Source organism: Periplaneta americana, chromosome 12, assembly GCF_040183065.1.
Source record: "Periplaneta americana isolate PAMFEO1 chromosome 12, P.americana_PAMFEO1_priV1, whole genome shotgun sequence".
Taxonomy (NCBI): Eukaryota; Metazoa; Arthropoda; class Insecta; order Blattodea; family Blattidae; genus Periplaneta; species Periplaneta americana.
The window spans coordinates 53,320,351-53,344,909 of NC_091128.1; the positions used below are offsets into that span (position 1 = coordinate 53,320,351).

The window sequence follows — 24,559 nt, forward strand, 5'->3', positions numbered from 1 at the left end:
AACACTTATTGTTAATACTGTACTGTATTTTGATTAAACAAAACCTAATGAAAGTTATCACACTCAAAATCGCGATATTTCCTACTTTACGTAAATGGATGAACTACTTTTCTTCCCTCCTGTACCTAGTAAAGTGATTTGTTTGTATTTTACGTCAGTATCATCGAACTCCAGTCGTGGAAGGGGGTAGCAAATGGTGTTTCCGGGATTAAATCATTAATCCAAAGTTATATAGCCAGGTTAATATTAAAAATGTTAGTAAAAATAAAATGATGTCCTTGTATATTTCCACATTATTTATGTTGCACTGAAAACTGTCCTCGTCATTTTACACCCTTCAATGTATCTGTCCCACTGACAATTACTAATAAAGGAATAATTTCTTAAAATGTTTATTAAATGAACACTTTCTTTGTGGCTGTAGGCTTTAAGTAGGTTCACTATTTATATGGCAACAGTTAAATGCTAAAACTTAGACGGGAAACACAAATATACTCTACAAACCGATAAAATAATAATAATAATAATAATAATAATAATAATAATAATAATAATAATAAAGGTTTTGTTTAACCTGGCAGTGTTCGGCGTTGGACTTCGGACTCATTTCGCCTTCATTAATTTCAGCTTAATATATCGTCTTTAAACATTTCAGGACGACAAAGAAATCGGGCAGGGGTCCGTCATTCGTCTACAAATGTCATCTGTCTGGGGAAGCTCCATAGATACCAGGGAATCGTAGGGACTTTCACACCGGACTACGACAGTCCAGGGAGTATAGTTCCTTTGCACAGATGGCGCAATGATGAGCTGCGGTATCTATGGTGCCGCGATCTTCGGATCAGTATAGAATGCAGCAGAATGTAATGTGTGAATTACGAACAGACCCTGTCGATGCAAGGAGGCGGCAGATCATAAACACAGAGATGGAGCGAAGGTGCGTGGACTCTGTCAGAACTGGATGCTGAATCTGAATCGATAAAATGGCACCAAGAAGTGAATCACTTACTCTCAGGAATGCGGTCCTAAGTACGTACTTCAAAAATCATCCCAGAATATAAGGAAGTTGCATATAAGTCTCAGGCTGAGATGCTAGCCTTAGGGTCCTTCGGAATAAAACAGTCACTCTCGTACATATCAGGCAAAACATTAAAGAATAAAAGCTCAGACCTATCGACAACACTCGAGCACACACTAAACAACTGACGAGTTGCAAAGGTTTTGTGGGGAAACAATACCTCGTCCCCTTTCTTTTCTGTCGGAGGAGAGCTAGAAAGACTACTACTTCAGCCTGAAGATTATTATGCAAACTCCTCATTACGGGAAAATTGTTGAAGTCCTTAGGACCACATTCCTCTGAATACGTGATTCACTGTTTGGTACCACCTTAACGATTCAGCTGCAGCATCCAGGTGTGACAGAGTTCGCATAGGCAGGAACTCCCCTTCGTCTCCCTGTTAATGTTCTACCGCCTCCTTACATCGATAGTATTTGTTCGCAATTCACGCACTACATCCTGCTGCAACCTATATTGACCCGAAAATCGCGGCACTATAAATACCGCGTCTCATCATTACGCCATCTGTCTAAAAGAGCTACATTCCCGGGATTGCTGTAGTCCGCTGTGAAAGTCCCTGGATCTGTGCAGCTCCCCAGGCAGATGACATCTGTAGGCGAATCACGGTACCAGGTCTACCGGAACTCCTGGTCGACCTGAAACTACTAAAGATGACAGACGAAGATGAAATTTAATGAAGGTCCAATACGGAAAGTTACCCAAAAATTGTGCTTTTGAGGGGAAAACATCTGGAAATACCCAACCAGATAACTTGTTCCAATCAGGATTTGAACCCGGGTTCGCTCCTTTCATGGTCAAGTATGCTAACCGTTACTTCACAGTGGTGAATTCCCATATCTCTTTCCAGACCATTATTATCTCTATATGATTTCCAAATTTTGGGAGATTTAAGAAGAATCTGAAGCAGGTTTTAAGCTAGAAAAGAAATAATTGTCGCAAAAATGCACAAATTAAAAATTATATTTCTGCAAATTGCGAAATGCTTGTGCAATATTATAAATAAGTGTGCAGAAAGATAAAATTAATAAATTATGCAGAAACAAAATGTTATGTAATTAGTTTCTTAGAGTTTTATTACTTTCAATCCATATTATCACATTCTAGACTCAATTTTGTAAGTAAATCGTTAGACGAAGGTATGTTTAGAATCAATTATTGCTGAATTTATATCACATTAAAATACGTTATTTTATGGGCACGATAAACATTGAAATTCTGTACTAGTGGCCCTTCAAGATTTGTTGTTAGCGTCCACACGTGTGGAGTAACGGTTAGCGCGTCTGGCCGCGAAACCAGGTGGCCTGGGTTCGAATCCCGGTCGGGGCAAGTACCTGGTTGAGGTTTTTTCCGGAATTTTCCCTCAACCCAATTTGAGTAAATGCTGGCTAACTTTTGGTGCTGGACCCTGGACTCATTTCACCGGCATTATCACCTTCATATTATTCAGACGCTAAATAACCTGAGATGTTGATAGAGCGTTATAAAATAACCTACTAAAAATTATTGTTAGCAGAGTGCCAACTCTTTTTACTGAAAGGCAGTTTCTAATTCCAGTTTTTACAAGATTCATGCAACTAAACACTCGCTCACAATTTACATAATGCGATGGAATTATATAAATCAATTAGAAGAATTTGTTCACTTAACTTACATGAATTGTACCAATTCCTTGAAATCAATTCCTGAACATCTATTGCTCAATACCTTTTTAAACATTGCCCATGTCATTAGCATTTCATTTAAATTAAGATTAGTTCAAACACATTTCTGATTTCATTTTCTCCACCACCATTTTCGTTTCTGAAGTCCAATGTGGTTGTCGCATTTTTGCACATTTACATTAAAAATTTGTTACATTTTTAGAAGTCGAGTAGCAAAATGTGAGAAATGCGACTGTGGCGTAAACCCTGGTCTGAAGAGAACCATATTTCCATCCAACAAGGCGGTGCAAAATGCTGGTAAACATTGTTTCACGTTTGGCCATGGGGATTCTATGAAGTCGGTATCCGTCATCTAGTGTCACAGTGACAGAAATGTATTAACAACCGTGGTAATTTTTAAGTAGTAAGTTTAATTTTTTTTCTTTCCATTAGCCCTGACCAGGTTTGATTTGCCGATACAATATAAATTAATTTTAGGCCACTTTTCCGTTCTATGTCATATATTTAGTTCAGACATATATATTCTTTAAACTTTGGAATATATTCGTACCTTTATTGGATTCAGAAAACAAAATCTCGGATCACTCTTAGATGCAGTATAACCACAGTCTAGTATATACAGTCACGAAGCTTGGGATGAGTTTTTGCATTTCTCGCGATAGTTGCTAGCCGCTTGGAGCGCTATGAGTACTAGGAACAATAGATTGTGTCACTGCCATCGTGATCTAATACAGGCCGTAAGGCAGACCATGTGATTCGCTTAACCCCATCACGAAGGGCGACTTTTAAACCATATAAATTAGTTGGAATGCATAAAGAGTAACATATATTTCTCTCAAATGTAGTGTAATTTCATTAATAAAATTTAAAACAATGATTTTGAGGCACTTCAGACATATTCACTTGCGAGTTAAGGTGCAATATTAGTTTTGGTGTGAAAATTACGTTGTTCGTATGTGTAATACCTGCCTTTATTTCGATTAAATATTGCGAAATTCTTGTACATCAATTTATGCACAATTCAATAAGTTTGAGTTGCATCGCATGGATATTTAGATATGTTGAAATTATAGGTTATGTTTACTGTAGCAGTTGGCCCTTTCTAATTTCATTGGTCTCCAATGCCCTGCCATTAGATAGGGTAAGGGGGTACAATTTCGAACAGTAAACACGTATTTGTATTTCGTGGGCAAAATAAGCATAAGAAATTTCTAAATTTATTGTGAATACAATGTTCAAGACCTAGTTGTCTTTCCACAACAGTATAAGAAACAAAGGATGTTTACATTGTCCATAGTTGTAAATGTTTCAATAAACAAAAAAACGTTCGAAAATGTACCACAGGGATAAAATTCTGAACAGGTCAGGTACAATTTCGAACAAAGGCATTTGCCACAAAAAAAAAACTGCTTTATCCTCTTGCACCCACGCACACTTCGTCATACCACACGTTGCATGTCTGGCATCAGATCCACTCCCCTTTCAACATGGATTCCTTTGAATAACAATTCAGTAGGAGAGGCCACATTCTTCTTCATTTGATGGAGTGAATGATGTTGCCCTTTGTTTCACTATTTTTTTGGGTGCAGATTTAATTTTTCCTTTAGGCCGAGTATTAACTGCAGAGGATTTCTTAGATCGTATCTCGTTGATATGCTCTTGCGAAGTAAAGTGGAGTGACGTGAGCAGTTTTCTTTGACATAAACAAGCTTTTTTTCTCGAGTGAGTTAAGAAGTCACTAACTGCATTTTCTGGAGAATCAGGAGGACCATTTTGCTGATTTTCTGAAGGGCTCTGACTGGCCACGGCCAAATGAAAAGCAGCACGTTTAACCTGAAAGGGGATAAGACCTAACTCTCAATTTGCTAAGTACAGGAGCCTATCTACCAAAGACTTTTCCATGTCTCCGTGTAACACGTGGAGTGAGACCAGACTGTTTTTCCTTTTCCTTGTTTACTTTTTCATGTAGAGTGCTCAGTGGAAGGTGATACAACGCGAATGCTCCTTTCAATGAAATATCCCCTGAAATTACATTTTTATTGTCTTTTCAATAGCATTAGAATTCTATTTCAGACGTTTTTTCTTTTCTGTTTTCCTTTGTGGCATCTAAAATGCCAACAAACAGAAATGACGTAGTTAGAATGGTTACAAACAACTGTTCGAAATTGTACTCTTAGCGTTCAGAATTGTACTTGAATAATGCTCGAAATTGTACTTCAACTATCCTTGAGAAATGACTAAATAGTTTTCTAAACTGTTCAAAGATAACACTGATGTGCCGGTGACATGTGTAACGAAGACCACAGAACAGGTTAGAATAAGATACAAACCAATATTTATCATTGTAATACAATACCACAACGGGAAACTACGAGCCATTTTATAACAGAGCATATTCTGTAGCCGAAGTGCTTACCTTTATTTTAAAAATTATTTATTTGTTATATATAGTAACACTTTACAACACAGCTTTTTAGGAGACAAACTTACAGAAGACTGATTATCGACGCTATATAACTCAAGCAGAGTTACGAACATATTAAACTCGCAAATGTTAAAAAAAACCTTAGTGCGTTCAGAATTGTACTATGTTCGAAAATGTACCCCCTTACCTTATGTTATGTCATATGGAAATTATAGGTTATGTTTACTATATTTAACTTATATTCTTATTTTATTAAACCTTAAAATAGCTTCCATTCTAAACTTAAAATGTTGATGCGAACGGATTATGTTAACATGTAAAATTCTCTTCACATTAAAATAACACAGTTTTGTAATTATTTCTGCAACATATTATGCAACAAGAAGTAAACGGAGCTTATGGACACATTATACTAAATAAAACTTAGCAATGATACGCAATAATGATATAATATTTTACTTAGCTCCATACACTGAAATAGAAAACCCGAACATAGCTACATTACGGCCTGGTTTAGATCGGAAAGGCCGTGCCGTATTTCGCACAAGTTGTGTAAACTGTGAAATGTTTGTGATCGGTTGTAATAACTGTAATTAACTAAAATACAATAATTTTAATAATAATATGGGACAAGGAGACGTTTGTAGTACCTACTATAAATTGTAAGAAAAAGAGGTTAGAGTTATCGTTCTTCCGAAAGATCCAGGAAGGTGAGTTTATAAAATATAATATATATTTTATGAAAATAACATATAAACCTTATGTATTTCATATTTCAATAGTGGAAGGAAGGTGTTAATTTTTTCAAAAGAACACGATATCGAAAGTACAATACATTTTATTGTCTGCTAGGGAAAGGGTCTTTGATGAGGCGATAGTAGCGGCCCTGGTGGTGAGCAACTATCTATGTTTGCATATTTAGTAAGTATTGAGCTGCGTGACTGTATATATTAGACTGTGGTATAACTGTAGTTATGTAGATATTTAATCAATAAGACAGTGCAGTAGCGTTAATTGCAACTATAGTAAGAGTAAGTGCAGGTATCTACCATCTTTGCTACAGTATTATTGAAGCCTGTGCTGATGACATCCGAATATTAAAGAGAAAGTGAAGTAATCATTTATAAATAGGATGTAGCAATACTGAGCTAACAAAAAAATATTAGCTCGCTTCCTAGTTTACAATATACATTGGGTAATAAATATTGTTTCAAATCTTATATATCTGTCTTGGCTGAAAACAATACCAAGAAACAAAACGAACAAGTGCAAGAAAACGTTTCTGTCCTTGTACTCGACCTCCTGTCTCCCTCTTCTCTTGACAGTCGCCACCAGCGGTAGGAATTTATTGTCGGTAATCCTGTGTTCCTTTTTATTTGTAAAATAAATATGTATTTCACAAGCATTTATAGTGGATGATTTTTCCATCAATTAAGGGGTTAGGTACAGCTTACAGCAGTAAAATTTTGGAAATATTCAACATTTTTTTCTTCCATTACTGTATCTTGTACAATAATGAAAATTATTATGTGTAAAACACTGTCTTTCTGCTATACGAAACAAATATTTTTACGATTTAAAAAAATTATTTATATTTTTCTTTCAAAATTCAGTTCACTGTGCAGTGATGAAGCGTTTCCCACATAACTCAAAAACTATTCAATATTCTGTAATGAAATTTTTTGTGTGTATTTATGCATGTCATATTCTACAATATGATGCAAGATCACTTTTCTATCTTTGATAGATTGTCTGATAAAAATTAAATTCATTTTTTAAAATGGTCAAATATCAGTATTTTCCATTACACAAAATAAAAAAAAAAAATTATTTATTAAGGAATGTATCATAGTTAAAATAGCATGTTATTGTGACATGAGTTTTATCAATAAAATAAAAGAGAGAGAACATGAAAAAGTTAAAAAGTTTTTTAATTATGAGGGAAACACTTCATCACTGCATAGTGAACTGCCAACATTTTGAATTAAAAATATATATATACTCCGGAGTAAATTTTTTTTTTAATCGTAAAAATATTTTTTTCATGTAGCAGAAGAACAGTGTTTTACACATAGCAATTTTAATTACTATACAATATATGGTAATGGAGGAAAAAAATGTTGAAAATGTCCAAAAATTTTACTGCTGTAAGCTGTACCTAACCCCTTAAGAAGCCGCAAATGAATTTTTCTGAAAGTTCAAAGTTAAAAGAGTATACTTATGTCAATGGTTTTGGCAAGGAATATTAAAGTTCTTATGGTAAAATTGTGTTCTATATATTATGAGGTGAAATAAATAGTACGTCTGGTAAACAACTTAATATGTAACAACATTCTGATACGGCAAAACAAAAATAGTTTGACACGACAAAGCAATGATCAAAGCTGGTAACGACTTCTCTTCCGTAACATTGCAACACTTGCGTAAAGAAGAAAAAAAAAAAAAAACTTAAAATTTTCAAAGAACTTGTGTGAAACAATGATATCAACAATGAACAGTTCAAGTTACTTACTTACTTACAAATGGCTTTTAAGGAACCCGAAAGTTCATTGCCGCCCTCACATAAGCCCGCCGCATCGGTCCCTATACTGTGTAAGATTAATCCACTCTCTATCATCATATCCCATATCCCTCAAATCCATTTTAATATTATCTTCCCATCTACGTCTCGGCCTCCCCAAAGGTCTTTTTTCCTCCGGCCTCCCAACTAACACTCTATATGCATTTCTGGCTTCGCCCATACGTGCTACATGCCCTGCCCATCTCAAACGTCTGTATCTAATGTTCCTAATTATAACAGGTGAATAATACAATTCGTGAAGTTCTGCGTTGTGTAACTTTCTCCATTCTCCTGTAACGTCATCCCTCTTATCCCCAAATATTTTCCTAAGAAGCTTATTCTCAAAGACCCTTAATCTCTGTTCCTCTCTCAAAGTAAGAGTCCAAGTTTCACAACCATACAGAACAACCGGTAATATAACTGTTTTATAAATTCTAACTTTCTGATTTTTTCACAGCAGACTAGATGACAAAAGCTTCTCAACCGAATAATAACAGGCATTTCCCAAATTTATTCTGCGTTTAATTTCCTCCTGAGTGTTATTTATATTTGTTACTGCTGCTTTAAAATGTTTGAATTTTTCCACTTCTTCGAAGGATAAGTCTCCAATTTTTATATTTCCATTTCGTACAATATTCTCGTCACGAGACATAATCATATACTTTGTCTTTTCGAGATTTACTTCCAAACCTATAGCTTTACTTGCTTCAAGTAAAATTTCCGTGTTTTCCCTAATCATTTGTGGATTTTCCCCTAACAAGTTACTCTTGGACAAAATTAGTGAAGTGCAAAATGAATCAGTACTAAGAAGAAAGACTAGTAGGAATAGTGTTTCAACTGAAGAAACAACAGATGTCTGTAACACTATTGTAGGAAGTGTCGTTGCTGGTATGTTCTTCCTAATCGTTCTGGTGATATATTCTTTCTTTTTTTATTTTATTTCACTTGGTTATTTAACGACGCTGTATCAGCTACGAGGTTATTTATCGTCGATGGAATTGGTGATAGTGGGATGAGGCCGAGAATTTGCCATAGGTTACCAGACATTTGCCTTACGGTTGGGGAAAACCTCGGAAAAAACCCAACTAGGTAATCAGCCCAAGCGGGAATCGAACCTGCGCCCGAGCGTAATTGCGAATCGACAGGCAAATGCCTTAGCCGACTGAGCTACGCCGGTGGCCCTATTTCTTCTTGATTCTGAAGTTCTTGACACAGCAAATCACTCCTCTGTTGCTGTACCTGTTGTTACCATCATGAAACTTATGTGAAAAATTGTCTAAGCGAAATAATGCGTTCAATCTTGTAACGGACACTTCGTCTTGCATGGTGATAGATGCTAAGATTCTGACATTTCTATACCGAGAGATGGACTATACAGAGTGTAACAGGACCTCACCGACAAACTTTGAGGAATGATAGGTCACACAGAGAGGATCTTTTTTGTTAAGGAGCGTGTGCTCGATGACACGTCCTTTAGGAACTATGCATCCAAAAGTTAAATATCCATTATTTTTTTTTACAGAAGTGAAATTTAATTTTCCATGCATGTTCTGACAATTTACAACAGCTGTTAAAATTACATACCCCGTTACATACGTCATTACATTTTTTAACCTTTAGCAGCATTCATCATGCAACTATGTTAAGCATGGCAGTGTTGTGTTGGATTGCGGGATGGTAAGGCGGATTGAAGATGCACCAGATAGACCAGTAACTACAGCAGAGTAACGGAGATGATAAAGATTTAAGGCGCACACTTATGCAACATACGTGATGCGGCATGCGCTTCTAAAAAGGACGCATAACTCATGAAGGACGTGTCATCGACAAAAATGACCCTTTCTGAGTGATCTATAGGCACCGGATTTTTATGTAATTACATATTATATTCCTTTCAACCTAACCGTATATAAATAACAAAACTTTGCGAATCTTGTAATTACCATTAATATATTAAAATTTGATACTACATATTCTTACATATTTACCCCACATTACATATTATGGCTTGGTATTACATAAATCTACATATTTTGGGGTTTTGTTCATTTTTACTTCTCTGAAAGGAAAAAAAAAAAAAATTCTGCTGGGGAAGTTTACAATTTGAAATACACCGATTTAAAAAGCCTTTTTACCTCCTCAAGAAGGATATATTTCGGGACGAAACATAACGTCCATAATTACAGGAAGTAATAGAGGCACTCATCTCATACCGCCCACTGTAAATATGAGTGAACAAAAGGCAACCTTTCTCATACAATTACCCTGTACTGTAAAAATCACTCAGAAAGTAGCGTTGCCTTCATGCGGTGGAGTGGGACGAGGACGACATGATTTGTCTCGAACTGTAATTGTTCTGCACACGTCTTAACAAGCCGTTCCCATGCAATTTGCAACATTACCCATCCTCTTCCTAATTCCTCCAGGAAAAACCCGTGTCAAGTCTGGCATGAGTTGTAATAAAGTAGTCGACTTGAAAAGAAGCTCTGGAAAGATGTTGAAAGATTAAAATAAATAGCTTTTCAAGTTATTGCTTGGCCTCTTTACAATTTAAATTTAGTCGACCTATACGGAAATGGGATTTTCCGAGCAATTAGAAAGTATGGTTCTCGGCTGAAATAATCCTACCCTTCTGAATGAGACAGGAATGTCACTTTACAAACAGGAGTTAGTAAACGTCCATAGTTTGAGGTTTTAGTAGGTACTTTATTTCTTACATGAAGCAGCTAAAATGCATGTGTCCCACATCTCTTATTTTCTCCTAATCCAGTAAAGCGAAACATAGCTTCATTTCACTCAGTTCTCTAGTTTAGTAATTATAGTATAAAGTGCAAGTCTGTATCTTCAACCCTAACGACAAAAATAAAATCGTTGATTGCGATGGACGAAGCTTTCACTACAGATGGACAAATAGTAATGTGTCAAGTGTACGGTAAAAAAAGTCGGGTGCTTTATGAAATCACAACTGGAGAGTCTTACCTATCCCATACCTGCCAGATATTGATATTAAATATTTTAATGATTTTACATATTTTGGTACATATTCAGCTTATTTTTCTTACATAAATATGTACATATTTCACACCTTAATATGACACAAAAATCCGGTCCCTAGTCTGATCTATCATTCCTCAAAGTTGTAGGTGAGGTCCTGTTACATACTGTATAACTTGCTTCGCTCAGGATAGCGTTGACGAAGAAATTAGACATTTCTCTTGCTGGAGGTGACAAAATGATATCGAACGTAAAAAAAAAAGTCGTTACAATTCCATTGATGGTGCAGAAATTCAATCAATTTGCACTCTCATTGCGTTCCTCTCTTCAGCCAATATTTGCTATGTAGAGCTGAACGATGATTGTGAAAATAAGACTAACAGCGCCCGCAAAGCCGAAAACCCGCACGACTATGTCGACTACATCACATAATTGACGTAAAGACAGCTTGTGAGCGTTTCAAGACTTCAGGAATTGTCTAGTCTCGAAAGTCAAGCAGCCTTGAATCGTCACAGTTGTTTATATTCATAAACCAGACTGAACTTTTATCTGTTTTGGCAACTGTTATATATGTATAAACAATCAAGTAACCTATTTGAAACATCATCTCTACCTTTCGTTGTATAATAATCCGTTCCCCAATCTTTATATAATAAATACTAGGCCCTTATTAAAAGACTAAGGTTTTTCTTTTCGTATGTTTGAAATTTTTGTACAATCTCAAGTAAAAAAATATTAACGCTTTATTTAGCGTTATGTTTTATGTTTCTTAGAAATGCAAATTTATTTGAGATTTTTTTTTCTATTTATACAACCTTAGGTAATATCTGATAATAGAACCAGAACATTTTGATAACTACGATACTGTTTTATTTTGTCTTTTTGTCTGAATTAAACATTTCTAATATTATTTATTTCAATTATGTATGTTATTTAAAGTTACGAAATCTTTTCACGCCGACCAAATGCTATTTCGAGAATGATGAGCGAGACTCGAAGCGCACGAGAGTTACGAGACGAGACTTGAAAGACAAATACAACGAACACAGCGAGCGAGAGCGGCAGTTATTTTGTTCATCTCTAGTACTTTGTTTGACGCTAGTGAGTACTACTGCGAAAGCTACGCTGTTATCGAAGAAACTGTTCACGGTTTTGACAACATTGCGGCATCTTCCTTCAAGATTGTAAAAATAAGGAACTATTTATTTTTTTTTTTAGTTGATAATCAAGAAGTCAGTGTTGTACAAAATTAAATTATAGAAAAATATATTCGTCGTCATCGTCATCGTCATCGTCATCGTCATCGTCATCGTCATCATCATCATCAACATCCATCAATGTTGAGACCAGTAATGTTTTCTTTCGGCTCCAATGTATAGTTTTTTTTTTTGTCTTGTAACGAGACCGTCCTCGACTTCGTTGTCCTCCGGGTATATAGTTCAATCCTCTACGGGATATTCTGTCATCTGCAGCTTATGTGTAATATTTTTTACTTCACAATCTCCAACTCCGAGGGATCGAGAATTCGCTAGACCGATTGCCTTCTCTACTGCTTATGATTTCTGTCCACTCCTCGCGTATGGAAGCATAGCAAAAACAAAAATTATTTGTGCAGTTTATGGAGATCTACTTGAAAGTTTAGCACTCGTAAACAGTGCTAGAAAGATTTAAGGCGAGTAAAAGGTAAAATAAATGATGTTGTAAGAAATGCTGTAGGATATGCTGTGTCGGAATCGTGATTATGCCACAATATGCAAAAAACGACATTTGAAGAAAAAACGAAGCTATAGTGCGAGAAAATAAATTACAGTCAAACAAATGATTTAGTCCTATGAAAATATGTTTCGACATGTGTGCGATGTAGAAAGATGCTTCTGATGCTACAAGAAGCGTGTGTTAGCAACAAAATTGAAGCTTTTTGTTACAAGCACTGAAATTCCATGTGGTTATATTAATGTAATGATATCGAGAAGGAATTAAGATTGGTGCTCTTTTTTGTTACAATGGTAGGTACGTAATTTTTTCTTGTTAATCTATAATATTATTATTAAAAGTGGTATGCTTGATAGAGTGTTTTAAATTACACTTCTTTCTTTTGGGAACACGTTTTGTGTACATATAATAGTGACCCAAAACCAGAATTTTTTACAATGAGAAATAATGGTACTTTTTATTAAATTAGCTGGATATCAAGTAGGCCTAATGTAATTATTGTATAGTAATATTTAAATAAATACTTGTTGATCACGAAATAAAGGACAAATATTTGTTAAGGAATACAAATTTAACAAAATGTTATTACTTAATTATCACTATGAAACCTGTGAAATATTTGAAAACATCTTTGAAAATATTCCGTACATCGAGTTTATAATGACCAACATGAGCAGCATTCAAGTCAATGCAACCTTGAAGTCTTCATTCACGTTTTTCGCATACCTTCCTGCAAAACTCCACGCAAATTGAATTAAACCCCTCAATAATAACTTTTCGCAGATGAGCCTCGATTAGAATGGTATGGTCGTACAATTGGTTAATTATTTAAAATTATTTAAATGTCCCTATAGAAAAAAGTTACGTGGTGTTAGGTCGGGGCTATTAAATAGGACATCGACGTCCTATCCGCATTCTCGGAAACCATTCATACGGTATTATTAGTGCGCATCTCTTCTCTATCATGCCTTTCTTTTCTCTATTATATTTTACATATATCAACCCCTGAATACGTACCTTGCATCACGATTTTATAATCTATCTACACATCATAATCTGTATACCCGGTCAAAACACGAGGCTCTATTGTCAGTCCCTCTTCACAGAACTTCCGCGTATTCGACTTTTACAATAAACACTAGCAGTTCTTGGAATTCATTATTTACAGATTATTAGGGGCTGCCCGACCTTAAATTGTTTCAAGTCCAAAGTGAAACATCTTATTTTAGAACGCACAGTGTCCCAGAGTATATCTTAGAATTCACAATTGTAGTTATTTTATTAAATAATCATGTAGTATAATTTGTCATGTAGCTTAAGTAAAGTATTCAAGTTCGATAATCCTCTGGCGTGTGCATATTTTTCTGTTTCTATTTTGTCTCAGTTAAATTTATAACTTTATTTTGTATTAACATTATATTATCATGTATTGTCTTTTTATCCTCTGGTTCAATGGAAGAGAAGGCCACACGGTCTTAACTATGCTAAAAAAAATAAAACAATATTATTATTATTATTGTTATTATTATTATTATTATTATTATTATTACATTCTTACTTACTTACAAATGGCTATTTGGACCCAGAGGTTCATTTTCGCCCTCATATAAGCCCGCCATCGGTATCTATCCTGTGCAAGATTAATAAAGTCTCTACCATCATATCCCACCTCCCTCAAATCCATTTCAATATTATTCTCCTATCTACGTCTCGACCTCCCCAAAGGTCTTTTTCCCTCCGACCTCCCAACTAACACTCTATATACATTTTTGGGTTCGCCCATACGTGCTATACTATGCATTTAATAGTCTGGATTTAATGTTCCTATTTATGTCAGGTGAAGAATACAATGCGTGCAGTTCTGCGTTATGTAACTTTCTCCATTCTCCTGTAACTTCATTCCTCTTTGCCCCAAATATTATCCTAAGCACCTTATTCTCAAACACCCTTAATCTCTGTTCCTCTCTCAAAGTGAGTCCAAGTTTCACAACCATACAACCGGTAATATAACTGTTTTATAAATTCTAACTTTCAGCTTTTTTGACAGCAGACTAGATAACAAAAGCTTCTCAACCGAATAATAACAGGCATTTCCCATATGTAGTCTGCGTTTAATTTCCTCCCGAGTGTCATTTATATTTTGTTGCTGTTGCTACAAGATATTTAAATATTTTTACCAAATCTCCAAAGGATAAATTTCCAAATTTTATATTTCCATTTCGTACAATATTCTGCTCACACATAATCATATACTTTGTCTTTTCGGGATTTACTTCCAACCCTATCGCTTTACTTGCTTCAAGTAAAATTTCCACGTTTTCCCTAATCGTTTGTGGATTTTCTCCTAACATATTCACGTCAACCGTATAGGCAAGAAGCTGATGTAACCCGTTCAATTCCAAACCCTATCCGTTATCCTGGACTTCCCTAATGGCATATTCTAAGGCAAAGGTAAAAAGCAGAGGTGTTAGTGCATATCCTTGCTTTAGTCCGCAGTGAATTGGAAAAGCATCCGACAGAAGATGGCCTATACAGACTCTGCTGTACGTTTCATTGAGAAATATTTTAATTAATCGAATTAGTTTCTCCGAAATACCAACTTCTATAAGAATATAAAACTTCTCTCTTAACAGAGTCGTATGCCTTCTTGAAATCTATGAAATCTATGAAATGTATGAAATTATTATTATTATTATTATTATTATTATTATTATTATTATTATTATTATTATCTGAAGATTTTACGGAGACTGTGTTGCTGCCAATACCGACGAAAAATAGTGCCAAGAAATGCAAGAAATTGAGGACTATCAGCCTGATACCGCACTCTGCGAAGATTCTCCTGCGAATACTGAATTGGCGTTTATTTTGTAAGATGGAAGGGCCGTTGGAAGAAGAGCAGTTTGGCTTCAGAAAAGGAAGAGGTACAAGAGATACAACTGGACTAGTACGAGCAAGCGGCGAATTGTAAGTACTAGAAAAGAATAAAGAAGTGTATACAGTATTTGTGGACCTAGAAAAAGCATTTAACAGAGTGGATTGGAACAAAATGTTGGACATCCTGAAGAAAATAGGTGTGTATTGGACAGTAGGCTGTTCATTAATCTTTATATAAAAAACGAGTGAAATCAGGGTAGGGGAAGAAATGTCTGAAGAAAATGAAATTGGCAGAGGAGTACGACAAGGATCCCGTTTATCACCTACCCTATCTACTTGAAAGATTTGGTGAAGAACTGCTTTCAGAACATGTGGGGGGGTGAAAGTAGGAGGAAGAAGAATAAAGTGTAGGCCTATAAGATATTCTGATGATATGGCGTTGTTAGCAGAAGAAGAAACGATACTAAGTGATATGCTATTGGAACTAAATGACATCTGTGAGCAGTACGTGATGAAGATGAATGCAAACAAGACGAAGACCATGGTCACAGAAAGAAAAATAAAGAAGATAAACTTGCGAATACCAAATGAGACAGTAGAGCAAGTCTACACATTCAAATACTTGGCATGTAGGCCTACTATAGGCAGTAACTTGATTTACTGCCAAGAAGTCAAAAAGAGGGTAGCAATGACAAAGAAAGGTTTTAATAGAAAAAAAGAGCATCTTCTCCTGACCTCTGGAAAATAACTAAGGAAGAGACTAGTGCAGTGCTTTAAATGGAGTGTGGCATTGTATGGGGCAGAAACATGGATATTACGACGATGTGAAGAGAAGCAAGTAAAAGCAATTGAAATGACGAAATGGAGGAAAATGGAGAGTGTGAAATGGACAGACAGAATAAGAAATGAAGCTGTGTTGGAAAGAGTGGATGAAGAATGAATGATGCTGAAACTGATGAGAAGGAGGAAAAGGAATTTGTTGGGTCACTGGCTGAGAAGAGAGTGCCTACTGAAGAATGCAGTGGAAGGAATGGTGAACGAGAAAAGAATTCGGTGCAGAAGAAATCAGTTGATAGACGACATTAAGACCATATGCGCAGACTAAGAGGAAGGCAGAAAATAGGAAAGATTGGAGAAAGCTGGATTTGCAGTGAAAGACCTATCCTGGGGCAGAACATGTATGTATGTATGTATGTATGTATGTATGTATGTATGTATGTATGTATGTATGTATGTATGTATGTATGTATGTATGTATGTACGTACGTACGTACGTACGTACGTACGTATGTATGCATGCATGTGTTATTATTGTGACGGAGCTTAGTCTTGCTGCCACCACAAATCTTCAAATTCATTAAACAATGTATTTATCTTTTATTTCGTGGCCACCCGATATGTCCAATTGTACATTTTGTTATTTTAACAAATATTTTTTTCATTAAAAGGAAAAGAACACATTTTGCTGTTCTAAGGTCATATTTAACTATTTTACGGTATTTTACTGCGTATGTCTCGGTTTTTAAGCAATATTATAATTTACAATTGTCAATAATCTTACCTGAGTTAATTGTAGAAGCGAGGTCGTCTCGCACCATCTGACCCCAGACTCCAAGCAAACTTGTCACATGCTCGTGGGGTTGCACTTTCAGGCTGTTGAGCTCCCTCATCACTTTGCTTGTTGATGGAAGCTGTTCCGACCATCTTGGACCACTCACTCCTGAATGACATCAATAATTTTATTTTAATTATATTATTCCACAAATCAATGCACAAATTTTGTAGTGTGAAAGGGATGGAGGAAATGTCATTTTGACTTCAAAAGTCCAAAAATGTGATACAATCTAAGACATTACGAAACTTCCGGTAGTCTAATAGTGTCGAAGTTTATTTCACAAGTGTGAAAATATGTAAGATGGAATTCATTATTCGAGGAAGATGACAACTGGTAGTATTTAATTTTTACGTGAACGTAGAACGACTTTTTCTGAACGAGTTCGTCTGACACGTTCCGATATAAAATATAATATGATTATACGACATGAGAGTCTTGGCTTCCCCTTTGCAGTAAATCATTGTTAAAGATAGCGGCTGTAGTGGTGGTGGTGTGTTGGTATTGGTAGCAGTAGTGATAGTGCTGGTAGTGGTGGTAGTGGCGGTAGTGATAGTAGTGGTAGTAGCGGTGGCGGTAGTGATAGTCGTGGTAGTGGTGGTAGTAGTGGTGGTGGTAGCAATAGTGGTAGTTATAGTAGTGACGGTAGTGGTGGTAGTAGTGGTAGTAATGGTAGTGGTGGTAGTTGTAGAGGTAGCAGTAGTGGTATTTTTTATGTTTTATTTAACGATGCTCGCAACTGCAGAGGTTATATCAGCGTCGCCGGATGTGCCGGAATTTTGTCCTGCAGGAGTTCTTTTACATGCCAGTAAATCTACTGACATGAGCCTGTCGCATTTAAGCACACTTAAATGCCATCGACCTGGCCCGGGATCGAGCCCGCAGCCAGCGCTATACCAACTCGCCAACCAGGTCGACAGTAGTGGTAGTGGTAGTAGTGGCGGTAGTGGTAGTAGTATTGGTAGTAGTGGTAGTGGCGGTAATGGTAGTTGCAGTGGGCCTAGTAGCAGCAGCAGCAGTAGTAATAGTAATAGTAGTACTAGTAGTATTAGCAGTAGTAATAGTAATAGTAGTACTAGTAGTATTAGCAGTAGTAATAGTAGTAGTAGTAGCAGTAGTAGCAGTAGCAACTTTACTTTGTTTGACAGAGTTAAAGCTATGGCTTGACGCCTTGTCTTCCACTCAATCAGGTTTGAAACATATACAAGAAATACATAAAAATACATAGGCTTAACAGAATATAAAAAAAATAGAAGTAGACATCTAAGAGATTAAATAAGATAATTACATTTATCAAGATTAGTTACAAAAGACAATATAAGAAGGATATATACTTATAGCACACGGAAATTTCATAAGTTAAACTCGACGATTACATATAGGCCTATAAATAATAGACGCATAATAGAATACACAATGAGAATATAAAAAAATTGAGTAATACAGAAATCACTTCAAATAGAATAGACAGTTATACATGTGTCATTCAATAATATAATTAGTGGCAACATTTGAATTAACAACAAAGAAAACATTTTTGGAACAGTCACATTGTTGTAGTGCTCAGAAGTAATCTCCTCCAACATGAAGATCCCGCCTCCACATCTCAGGGAGACGAAGGATGCCATCCACAGCGTCTTGTACTAATCATCGAACAGACTGCTCTACTGCTGCTATAATTGCCTGTCTGGTTCTGAAGCGGACTCCTCTAAGTGGCAATTTCATTTCCGCGAAAAGGACAAAATCACATGGACTCGTATCTGGGGAGTATGGAGAATGCTCCAGAAATTTTCAGTTCCATCTGCGAAGTAAATTAACCACAGGAGCAGCTATGTGAGAGCGAACACCATCATGTAGCAGAATAGGATGAGAATTCAAGAGATTTGGACGTTTACGGCGCACAGCTGGTTGTAAATGGTGTTCCAGAGAGTAACTGTAATATGCACCTTTCACATGATTTCCAGCAGGAACTGAGTGAGTAACAAGGACACGATCAAAATCATAAGCAACAATGAAAGTGGCTAAGTGGATCCTGTTCTTGCCGATACTTTTTTGGCCATGGGGAATTATTGTGCAGTCACTCATTTGATTGTCTCTTCAAATTTGGTTGGTAGCATCGAACGCAGGTTTCATCTAAAGTTATGATACGTCGAAGGAAACGCTCGCCTTCACGTCCATAGTGTTCTAAGTGCAATCTCGCTGTTTCCGTTCTCTGCCACATGTTTTCCTCTTTAAGATTGTGCGGAACCCACCGAGCGCAGATTTTCCTCATCTTTAACTTCTTCTTAAGTACAAATATGAAGATTCATACCAGGAGCAATTCCAACTTCCCTTGCTAGTTCAATACATGTCCAACAACGGTGTTCTTCCAGCAGTGCTCTTACAGCGTTCACATGCACATCATCACTTGCCGATTGCGGTCTGCCAGCTCCACGTTTTTTGATGAACATCTTCCCTCCCGCTGCGAAAGGCATGTACCCACCAAAGAGTTTGTAATACTTACTAGAGACACATACCCGTGAGTGGCAGGCAAGAAAAATGTCACAAATTGAATCGGCTAGCATCCGCCATTAAAGGGAGTGTTTGCGGCGCAAAATTCGAAAACAGTACCACAATACATTGATGTAGCCTGGTGATAGACACTGTTTTAAACATCTTTTACAAAGGATGAGTCGTGATGAAATAAACATGAATGGCAGAGGAGCGCTATATTTATTAAAGTATTATAATGGTTCATCTTTGGCGATATTCTAAAAAATAAATTAAATCACCCATATACACTCGGGGTAAGTATGTGAAATAGTGAATAATGGCAATGTCAGCATTAATTTTCAGTATTACTAGTATTGTTTTAAGGACATAATAATGGATATTTACTGTAATATTTCAAGTGATCTATATTTCAGTCCTTTCATGCAAAGGAAGAGGAAGGTATATGGTGCTTAGAAAATATTTAGTGGTGAAATATGACATCATAAAAATTCTGGAAACAGATTTAAAATATAATGAGAATAAATTTTATCATAAAACAACCTATTCATTGTGTAGTTGATGACCACCAAGTTAGAGGTCAGTACAGACTTTTTAATACAATTAGTAGCGGTAATAGTAGGCCTAGTAGTAGTGGTAATAGCAGGCCTAGTAGTAGTGGTAATAATAGACCTAGTAGTACCGGTAGTGGTAATAGTAGGCCTAGTATTAGTGGTAATAGTAGGCCTAGTATTAGTGGTAATAGTAGGCCTAGTTTTCGTGGTAATGGTAGGCCTAGTAGTAGTGGTAATAATAGGCCTAGTAGTGGTAATAGTAGGCCTAGTACTAGTGGTAATAGTAGGCCTAGTACTAGTGGTAATAGTAGGCCTAGTAGTAGTGGTAATAATAGGCCCAGGAGTAGTGGTAATAGTAGGCCTTGTAGTAGTGGTAATAGTAGGCCTAGTAGTAGTAATAATAGTAGGTGCAGTAGTAGTAGGTCTAGTTTTTGTGGTAATAGTAGGTCTAGTTTTTGTGGCAATAGTAGGCCTAGTAGTGGTAATAGTAGACCTAGTAGTAGTGATAATAATAGGCCTAGTAGTAGTGGTAATAGTAGGCCTAGTATTAGTGGTAATAGTAGGCCTAGTTTTTGTGGTAATGGTAGGCCTAGTAGTAGTGGTAATAATAGGCCTCGTTTTGGTGGTATTAGTAGGCCTAGTAGTAGTGAGATCTAGTTAGTAGTAGTGGTCATAGTAGACCTAGTAGTAGTGGTAATAATAGGCCTAACTAGGCCATCAGCTATATTTTCACTAATTTCTTTGCATTTAATACAACCAAAAACTTGGAGTACATACTGCACAATACGGAAATTACATTATTAATTCATTTATTGTGAAACAAAACAGTTTTAGACAGATATAGTCTGAGGATTTTCTTATGCACTCTGCTATTATAATCCACTGTAATATGATGGCACCTAACCGTTGCAGACATTGTTGAAACCAACCTTGTAAACCTGATTAATTTGTTTCTGGAAAAACTTTATCCAAGAAATATTCCGACATTCTGTAAACACATTCAAAGGAGGAACTGCATGTGGAACATTCTTTCAAATATTAAGATATGCATGCTTTCCTGAGCATCCTACAATAGTAACTATGTTCGAACAATTATTTGCGGCGCAGTATTTCACCATTTTCTTATTATTTCCCTTCAAGTGTACTTATATTTATTCGTATTCCTCAATAAGCACGAACTGCTCGCACTCCCGGCGAAGCATCAACTCCCTTTAATGGCGGCCGAACAGAGGTTCAATTTTGTACGCGAAACTAGCGCCATTGGTGTCTCTAGTTATATATTACAAACTCTTTGGTACCCACCTAGCCACGGTACGATATGGTGAAGTCTCGCTAACACAAGCTTTTAGTAATGCTGTGTGACATTGTCGAGCATTTTTACCTCTTGCAATCAGAATTTTAATGAAGCATCTTTGTTCGTATTTGCTAAACATTTTAGAGCACTACAGATAACAGTCTACAAATTAAACTCACTACAAATATCTTATAAATGAGATTGTCTTCAAACTCACAGATAACACACATCAGATGCTCTTCTTTCTCACTTTTATCAGCTTGCATCATTTACCGCTGATAGCACCACATACAAACATTGTTGTCATTAATTATTATTGAATGACTCATGTATATGCAAATAATATGTAGGCCTATAAAGGGGAGATTCGTCTAATTTGGCAATATTTGTATTTTGACACAGTTTGTAGTTACATATTCTGAAATTAAATATTCTTCTATTATGGAAGGTGTTTAAACATTAAATCCCAATAAACTTCTGAAAGAAAATTCTACAAATCTAAATTACTTTACACATAACGCACTAATAAATAACAAATGACATGTTTCCAGATTTGGTACTTCATCAGAATAAATTGGCAATAGTACAGGGGTAATTAGGCAATAGGATTAACAAGTAAAATTTTCAAAATAAAACAGCGGTACAAGGTTTATAAGACTTAATTTACTGGGACAAGAAGTCACTAAACATCATAAACACAAAAAAAAAAAATTTAATGGATTTTTCCGACCACTCTTATTAATTATATTGAAGGGTTGTCTTCTAATTTCTTTTGCCGATAGCCCAAACCCAAGTTCTTGCATTTTGATTACATATATCACCAGTTTTTGCTCTTCCTCAACGGTTAGAGCTAGGGGTGGTCCTTTCTTGGGAATGACAACGTCATCGGGTCCTGAGGATGCATACTGAAACCTCTTTAAGTTGTTAAAGGGCACATTGTACTTCTTAGAAGCCCTATAAGTTGACCATTTATCTTTAAAAACACTCCCAACTGCAGCCCGCAAATCAACTTTGGAATATTTTTTTCAGAATAATGTCTTTGTCCCATTGGCATATCTGCAACGCACCACACACAGTGCTGCATTGAAGACTGTAAAAATCCCTCAATTTTACCATCGAGTACACATTCTTCTTCAAAGAGAGCAGCAATATATTACTATAAAGGAAAATGGCTAATTCACACTACCCTGGAGAAGACATTTTTTGCTAAGAAGAACATAAAACGAGCTAAGGCCTGATGAGTTATTAACAGAAATTATTAATTACATAAATGCCTTACCTTATAATATGGAATCTCAGCTTTTGATATATAATGCACAAACAAACGTAGATAATGAACAACACTTTCTTTCCGTCTTTGTATACACACGTCCACACAACCACCACGTCAACAGGAAGTATTCAACACTTCTTTCTATTAGTAACAATATCTGCCACTCTAATGCGCGGATTCGGATGAAACGAAAATTAAAAGTACAGTCAGATGTTGTACTCTATGAAGGTGTCATTGAACTTCTTAAAACTCTGGAGGAAATTTGGCAATAAAAGAAATACAAGAATATTGCCAAATTTGCCGAGTTTCCCCTAAAATACATAGACAAATTATGAACAAGTTACTGGATCATAGAAATTACTTGAAATAAACTAAGATAAATAGATCTACCAATAAGGGACACACAAAATATCATACATAGAAAAAATATGGGTCTAAGTAGGTTACAAGACGTAAGAGAGTGCACAGTGAAAACGTATGACATAACAATATAGAGTTACGAGTATATCAAAGCAACTAAAAACATGGTCATATAAATTATTTACAAATTTCCGCAAGAGACTAGTTCTGTTCAGTAAATATATTTTTAAGTGAACTCAAAGACTTTACAATCCGACTACTCCTGATTTCCTGTTACAAGGAGTTCCATTAACTGGCTGTGTATACTGTGAAAGAGGCAGAGTAGAGGTGTATTTGATGATAAACAATTATGTTCATGTTCAGAGTCTATGAATAAATTAATTTTGGAGTGGTTCTTATATCAAATACGATGTCTATTACATCATTAATAGATCTTCATTAAAAGGAGCAACATAGGAAGACAACCTACTCAAAAATGGCTTCTGAAAAAATGTCATTCTTTGAATACATAAAATGAAGAAAGTATTAGTATAGACATTTTAAGCACGATCTTGCAGTATCTAAATACAACTTAACTCTGACATCATTGTGACAACAGTAAGGTGCTAAGTGAAAGAGCCGTGTTCTTCCTGCGTTAGTCGATTTCGCACGCCAGGATCGGTATATTTTCTAGAAGGGTTATTTAGGACATCTCCAAAGACTTTCAACAAAGGAATACCCATAATACAAAACTATCTACAAATTCCGCTCCAATGACAGAGATAAAACTTTCTTACAAGGTAAACGTAACTTACTGTTATTTATTAAGTTATTCAGCGATTTTGTATCAACTATTGTCGGTACTGTCGCTTATTATTACCAAGTGGACTTATTATAATACACTGCTGATAAGCTTCAACAGTTCTATACTGCGACATCAAGGCCATGCACAGATGCACAGGAGGAGAGATTTGGGAAGAACAAAAGACGCAGATTGCTAAAGTAATTAAAACCTATTAACAAATGATGAATGAGTGATGGAACGGAGAAAAATTCTCTCCGGCGCCGGGATTTGAACCCGGGTTTTCAGCTCTACGTGCTGATGCTTTATCCACTAAGCCACGCCGGATACAACCCCGACGCCGGTTAGAATCGTCTCAGATTAAGCTCCATCTCTTGGGTTCCCTCTAGTGGCCGCCCTCTCCACTACGTCATAGATGTCTATGAACGCAGGACCGAAGTCCATATATGTGTTGAGGTGCACTCGAATGAGTGACTGGTTGGCCGGGATCCGACGGTATGGGCGCCGTCTTAAATCACAAAGTGATTTATTACGCATATCATATATATATTTTGATGTACCGAAGTACATATGATATTTCCATACAGATATTCTGCGTCATCATATGATGAATGAGTGATGGAACGGAGAAAAATTCCGGCGTGGATTAGTGGATAAAGCATCAGCACGTAGAGCTGAAAACCCGGGTTCAAATCCCGGCGCCGGAGAGAATTTTTCTCCGTTCCATCACTCATTCATCATATGATGACGCAGAATATCTGCATGGAAATATCATATGTACTTCGGTACATCAAAATATAAAAAAAAAAATAATATACCTATTAACAAAGTTACGAGGGAAATATTAGAAGTATATTTAGAAACTTAAATAAAATATAAGAAAGAAT

The 24,559-nt window shown here is 36.1% G+C and overlaps 1 protein-coding gene across 1 annotated transcript in view; it reads right to left on the reverse strand.

Annotated features, from left to right (window-relative positions):
• The window catches only part of LOC138710436 (uncharacterized), a 391,568-nt gene that overhangs the window by 103,600 nt on the left and 263,409 nt on the right, over positions 1-24,559 (reverse strand). Inside the window, exon 5 of the mRNA XM_069841331.1 lies at positions 16,870-17,028. Coding sequence (XP_069697432.1) covers positions 16,870-17,028 — 159 coding nt within the window. The remainder of the gene's footprint in view (positions 1-16,869; positions 17,029-24,559) is intronic.